The 6,699-nt window shown below is 45.5% G+C and overlaps 2 protein-coding genes across 3 annotated transcripts in view; both read left to right on the top strand.

The window, feature by feature from the left end:
• Positions 1 to 6,699, top strand: part of dcun1d4 (DCN1, defective in cullin neddylation 1, domain containing 4 (S. cerevisiae)) — a 42,756-nt gene that overhangs the window by 2,883 nt on the left and 33,174 nt on the right. The gene's annotated exons all lie outside the window — the stretch shown is intronic.
• sgcb (sarcoglycan, beta (dystrophin-associated glycoprotein)) overlaps positions 1,375 to 6,699 on the top strand; it is a 12,528-nt gene continuing 7,203 nt past the window's right edge. Inside the window, exons 1-2 of the mRNA XM_037697754.1 lie at positions 1,375 to 1,476; positions 1,584 to 1,732. Of these exons, the coding sequence (XP_037553682.1) occupies positions 1,375 to 1,476; positions 1,584 to 1,732 (251 nt within the window). The remainder of the gene's footprint in view (positions 1,477 to 1,583; positions 1,733 to 6,699) is intronic.

Here is a 6,699-nt window from a genome sequence, read left to right as displayed (position 1 = left end):
TAGCTGTGTGGTTCTGTTAGCAGTGTGGTTCTATTAGCAGTGTGGTTTTGTTGGCAGTGATGTTCTGTTAGCAGAGTGTTTTTGTTAGCTGTGTGGTTCTATTAGCTGTGTGGTTCTGTTAGCAGAGTGGTTCTGTTAGCAGTGAGGTTCTGTTAGCAGTGAGGTTCTGTTAGCGGAGTGGTTTTATTAGCAGTGAGGTTCTGTTAGCAGAGTGGTTTTATTAGCAGTGAGGTTCTGTTAGCAGAGTGGTTTTGTTAGCAGTGTGGTTCTGTTAGCAGTGTGTTTCTATTAACAGTGAGGTTCTGTTATCACAATGGTTCTGTTAGCAGAGTGGTTTTGTTAGCAGTGTGGTTTTATTATTGTGGTTCTGTTAGCAGTGAGGTTCTGTTAGCTGAATGTTTCTGTTAGCAAAGTGGTTTTGTTAGCAATGTGGTTCTATTATCATTGTGGTTCTGTTAGCAGTGTGGTTCTTTTAGCAGTGTTTTGTTGGCACGTCATTTCTTTTAGCAGTATGGTTCTATTAACAGTGAGGTTCTGTTGGCACAATGGTTCTATTAGCAGTGTGATCCTGTTAGCAGCATAATGATAACAACGACCATGGCAACGGACAATGACTGCCCTCAAACTGGGCCCGGCAGACAGAACATCCAATGTTTCCCATGCAACCGAAGTGCTCCGTAGAGTTTGTTCTGTAGAGGATCATGGAGACAGCTGTCATGACAGGCCGGAGCCGGTGCCTGAGCCCGAGGCTGGAAGGGGGCCGGGAACTAAACCACCTTGGCAGGATGGTAAAGCAGCGACACAAAACTTCCAAAGTGCATTGCGGTTTGAAGGCAGTTATGATACTGACCTGCTGTAGTTCGTACAAGTTTTTTCTGCATTTCTGAGGCGCTTACCTGCACTCTCACCACACTATATGAACTTATTTTCATGACTTTTGGCATACAATGGGGTGCACCTCTGAGCTAGAAGATTATGCTAGGCTAACCCAACATTACTGTCACAAGTGTTATGTCTGTGCTAGGTTCTTGAGCTTGTCACACTTACAGCCTTTGCCCAGGCATTAGGCCAGCTTGGCCAGTCCTGCTTCAGGTTCTTGATGACCAAGCCTCACTGGCGTGTGCAGGCCCAATGTTATGTATACTCTGCCTCCACAATAAAAAACTACCACAAACTTTCTATGGACGTTTTGTGCATAGTGCATACTCAAAACCTCCAAGATGGCGCCAGTGTGTGTAGCCGTCCGTCTGTCGCTCATGGTTTGGTTTGTTTTATTTCTCTGTTTTGTGCTCAGCACTAAGTCTGTGCTTGTGTACAATCGCCAGTCCCTCCTGGATATTTGACATGTTGTTGGCAATCTCAGTGCCTTTGATTATGGTGGACAGAAAACTTTACCCCCGCTCCTGTCAGGAGTTCCAGCTCATCTCCTCCGGGCACCTGTGCTGCCCCCCTGGCGGAAACGTTGTCGTTACCGCGGTAAACGTGGAGGACAGCTGGTGAAACTAAAGATCTGCCTGGCCCATTCTACGTCCATTTCTCAGACAAGAAATGGATTATTTCCGTCTTTCTCTGTGCCTTGGCAGTTCCTGAATCCTGTTGACAGCTACCTGCTACCTGTCACCGGCCTGGATGCCGGCGTTCGCCCCCACCCCTCCTGCTTCTCTCGGCTCCACCGGCGTGGAGTGAACCTGCAGAGCCTGAAGACGCTGCCTAGGGCCCTAGCGCCCGTCAGGTTACATGCTGTGGTTTCTGCCAGGATTGGCCTGGTGAACGCCAGATCTCTGACAAACAAAACTTTCATCCTGCGGGACTTTTTCAGTTCCCGTCATTTGGATTTGCTCTGCATCACAGAGACCTGGGTTGAGGCTGATGACTCCAGTGTTTTTGTTGAACTTCTACCAGACGGCTGCTCTTATCTAAGCTCCCCTCGGATGTCAGGCCGTGGAGGAGGAACGGCGGTGGTTTATAAAAACAACTTTAAATGCAAGCAATGCTCTGCACCATCTTCATTCTCCAGCTTCGAGGTGACTTTATTTGAGGTGGGTCGCTCACACCCCGTGCTGTGCGCTGTCATCTACAGAACCCCTAAATATAATAAGGATTTCTTGAATGACTTTTCTGATTTCCTGACTGGAATAATGATAAACTATGATCGAGTGCTTATTGTTGGGGATTTTAACATACATGTATGCTGCCCAGAGAAACCACTGGTGAAGAACTTTCTCAGCCTCACTGACTCATTTAACCTGGTTCAGTGGGTGGCTGGTCCCACACATGAATATGGACACACGTTGGACCTGGTTCTCTCTCACGGCTTGTCTGTGAACGACCTGGAACTATATGATAATGTGATTTCTGACCATAGGCCTGTTTTATTTGATGTTGGTTTGTCCTGTGCTCCAGTTAAATCCTGCGCTCCTGCCCAGCGACGTAGAGTTTTTAACCCTTCCACTGCTGGCCAGTTCTCTGCTGCCTTTGAACAGCTCTGTGCTCCCTCTGGCTCTGCTGCTGACACCGAACAGCTGAGCTCCTGGTTTGACTCCTCCTGTCAAACCATTTTGGACTGTATAGCTCCATCTAAACTGGTGCGGCCTAAAGCCAGATCTGAACCCTGGTTTTTATGAAAAAACTATTGCAGCCAGACAGGAGTGCTGCAGAGCTGAACGGAGATGGAAAAAGGATAAACTGGAGGTTTCATTTTACATTTTAAAGGACTGTCAACGTCAGTACCAGAACACTGTTAAAGAGGCCAAAAAACAACACTTGTCAGATATTATTGTGTCCAATCATAATAATCCACGTGTCCTTTTTAAAACTATTGACTCTGTCCTGAAGGCCCCACAACCTGTCTGTCTGGAAGCCTCTACTGAACTTTGTAATGACTTCCTGCAGTTTTTTATAAATAAGGTTGTCACCACAAGGGCCCTTATTTCAGCCCCTGCTTTTGACCCCTCCTGCTTGGTCCCCTGCCTGGCTGTGTTTGATAGATTTAAACCAGTGACCCTGACCCTTTTAGAGGATGTGGTCGGCCATATTAGACCATCAGGTTCTCCTCATGACCTTGTCCCCCCTCGTCTTTTAAAAGAGGTGTTTTCCAGCATCAGGCAGGTGATTCTTGCTGTTATCAATAGCAGTCTGTCCTCAGGTGTTGTCCCAATAAGTTTTAAACATGCTGTGGTGCAGCCCCTGTTTAAAAAGCCTAGCCTAGACCAAACTGTCTTGGCTAATTTTAGGCCCATCTCCAAGCTGCCTTTATTTCAAAAATTTTAGAAAAAATTGTATATTCACAGGTCAAATGTTTTCTGGATGAGCACAATATCCTGGAGGTTTTTCAGTCTGGTTTCAAAACTCACCACAGCACAGAATCAGCTCTAGTCAGAGTTTTTAATGATATTTTTATGGCTAATGATTCTGGTGAACATGTGGTTCTTGTCCTGCTCGACCTAAAAGCTGCCTTTGATACTGTGGACCATAACATTTTAATATCACGCTTACAGCACCAAGTGGGTATTTGTGGTACTGCACTGAGCTGGTTTAGGTCCTATCTGGCAGACAGAACCATGTCTGTCAACATAGCTGGGTCTGAATCCTCCACTGCTCCTCTGTGTTTTGGGGTTCCACATGGCTCTATTTTAGGTCCCCTGCTTTTCTCCCTTTACCTGCTTCCATTGGGATCAATCCTTAGAAAGCATGGGATCTTTTTTCATTGTTACGCTGACGACAGTCAGATCTATATGCCACTTAAAAAGAAAGATGCCCCCTCAATTAGGCCACTTCTGTTGTGTCTTGAAGACATCAAAGCCTGGATGTCTTTAAACTTCTTAAATTTCAATGAAAAGAAAACAGAAGTGATGGTGTTTGGTCCTAGTGGCTCTTGTGAACCTTGCCCTGTTGATCTGGGCCCTCTGGCACCACATGTAAAGAAAACTATTTCTAACTTGGGTTTTAAAATGGACAGTGATTTTAAATTAGAGTCCCAGATTGGAGCGGTGGTCAAGACCAGTTTTTATCACCTCAGACAGCTGGCTAAGGTAAAGACCATCCTTACAAAACAGCAGCTGGAAACAGTAATCCATGCCTTCGTCACCTCTTGGCTGGATTACTGTAACGCTCTTTACCTTGGAGTCAGCCAGTCATCCCTCAGACGCCTCCAGTTGGTCCAGAATGCTGCTGCTCGGCTTCTAACTGGAGTTCAAAAAAGGGAGCACATCACCCCCACTCTGGCTTCACTCCACTGGCTGCCTGTTCATTTTAGAGTTCATTTTAAGATTCTTTTATTTGTTTTTAAAAGTTTAAATGGTCTTGCTCCATCCTACCTCTCTGAGCTGCTTCACCCATACTCTCCTGCTCGGTGCCTCAGATCAGCTGATCAGCTGCTCCTGGAGGTGCCGAGGTCTAAGCGGAGGCTCAGAGGGGACAGAGCTTTTTCTGTTGCTGCTCCAAGACTGTGGAACGATCTCCCTCTTCCCATCAGACAAGCCCCTTCACTGTCCAGTTTTAAAACTCTTTTAAAAACACATTTTTACTCCCTGGCTTTTAGCACACACTGAATTTGATCTGCACTGTTTTTATTACTTTTATTGATCTTAATGTTTTAACAACTGTTTTTATGTGTTTAAATGTTCTTGATTTTATATGTACAGCACTTTGTGGCAGCTGTGGTTGTTTTAAAGGGCTTTATAAATAAAGTATTATTATTATTATTATTAAAACTATTGTGGCTCTTTCAGTCATAATGTACAAACCGGATTCCAAAAAAGTTGGGACACTAAACAAATTGTGAATAAAAACTGAATGCAATGATGTGGAGGTGCCAACATCTAATATTTTATTCAGAATAGAACACAAATCACAGATCAAAAGTTTGAACTGAGAGAATGTATCATTTTAAGGGAAAAGTCTGTTTCCAAATTTCATGGCATCAACAAATCCCAAAAAAGTTGGGACAAGTCCATTTTTCCCACTGTGTGGCATCCCCCCGCCTTCTTACAACACTCAACAGGCGTCTGGGGACAGAGGAGACCAGTTTCTCAAGTTTAGAAATGGGAATGCTCTCCCATTCATGTCTAATACAGGCCTCTAACTGTTCAATTGTCTTGGGCCTTCTTTGTCGCACTTTCCTCTTTATGATGCGCCAAATGTTCTCTATAGGTGAAAGATCTGGACTGCAGGCTGGCCATTTCAGTACCCGGATCCTTCTCCTACGTAGCCATGATGTTGTGATTGCTGCAGAATGTGGTCTGACATTATCGTGTTGAAAAATGCAGGGTCTTCCCTGAAAGAGATGATGTCTAGATGGGAGCATATTTTGTTCTAGAACCTGAACATAGTTCTCTGCTTTAATGGTGCCTTTCCAGACATGCAAGCTGCCCATGCCACAAGCGCTCATGCAACCCCATACCTTCAGTGATGCAGGCTTCTGAATGAAGCGTTGATAACAACTTGGGCTATCCTTGTCCTCTCTGGTTCCGATGACATGGTGTCCCAGTGTTCCATAAAGAACTTCAAATCGGGACTCATCTGACCACAGAACAGTCTTCCATTTTGCCACACTCCATTTTAAATGACCCCTGGCCCAGTGCAAACGTCTGAGCTTGTGAAGCTTGCTTAGAAATGGCTTCCTCTTTGCACTGTAGAGTTTCAGCTGGCAACGGTGGATGGCACAGTGGATTGTGTTCACTGACAATGCTTTCTGGAAGTATTCCTGAGCCCATTCTGTTATTTCCTTGACAGTGGCATTCCTGTTTGATGTGCAGTGACGTTTATGCAGGTCGTGCAGCTTGAAACCTTCTGGTTCCCCCTTTGACGTGGTCCCCCCTCGACTACTAAAGGAGGTTTTTCCTACTCTAGGTCCGTCCATTCGTACCATAGTAAACAGTAGTTTATCCACTGGCGTGGTGCCAAAAACCTTTAAACATGCTGCCGTCCAGCCTCTCCTGAAAAAAACCAAACCTTGACCCCTCAGTCATGTCCAACTTCCGGCCTGTCTCCAAACTCCCATTTGTTTCTAAAGTACTGGAGAAAATAGTCGAGTCCCAGTTGAAGTGCTTCCTGGAGGATCACGCCATCTTAGAGCTTTTCCAATCTGGCTTTAAACCTCTCCACAGCACTGAAACTGCCCTGCTCAAGGTCTTTAACCACATCTTCAGATTCACAGATTCCGGTGAATCGGCGGCTGTGAGGTCCAACAGGACCTCACAGCCGCCTTTGACACCATCGACCATGAGATCCTCATTGATAGGTTGGAGCAGTGGGTGGGCGTCACAGGATCAGCCCTCAATTGGTTCAGATCTTACCTCACTGACAGATCCTTTTGTGTCTCGGTGTTTTATGAAATTTCTTTAACAAAGGTTCGTGAACGGTCGGCCCCAATAATTCACACGAGAGGAAAATGAAACACAAGTAGACTGTCCTGCTAGAAATAATAGTGTCATTTATTAATCTGCCACAGAAAACAGCCAAGCAAACATGTACACTTGTACACTCTTTACACACAAATTGATATGAGAGCCCCTCACCGTGACACGTGGTCGGGAAGCCTTCGACCCGAATGACAGGAAATCACACCAACAGCTGGGCACCGCGCGCTGGTCCACAGCAGACTTCTAACTCTTAATTCTGGGTGTTACACTTTTATACTCTCCCTCTGACCGGATCGCGTGAGAGCAGTGAAAAACAAGTTTGATGGTTGTCAGAAGG

Source organism: Nematolebias whitei, chromosome 3 (assembly GCF_014905685.2).
Source record: "Nematolebias whitei isolate Nwh7 chromosome 3, NemWhi1, whole genome shotgun sequence".
Lineage (NCBI taxonomy): Eukaryota > Metazoa > Chordata > Actinopteri > Cyprinodontiformes > Rivulidae > Nematolebias > Nematolebias whitei.
This window is presented reverse-complemented; position numbering and strand designations above follow the sequence as displayed.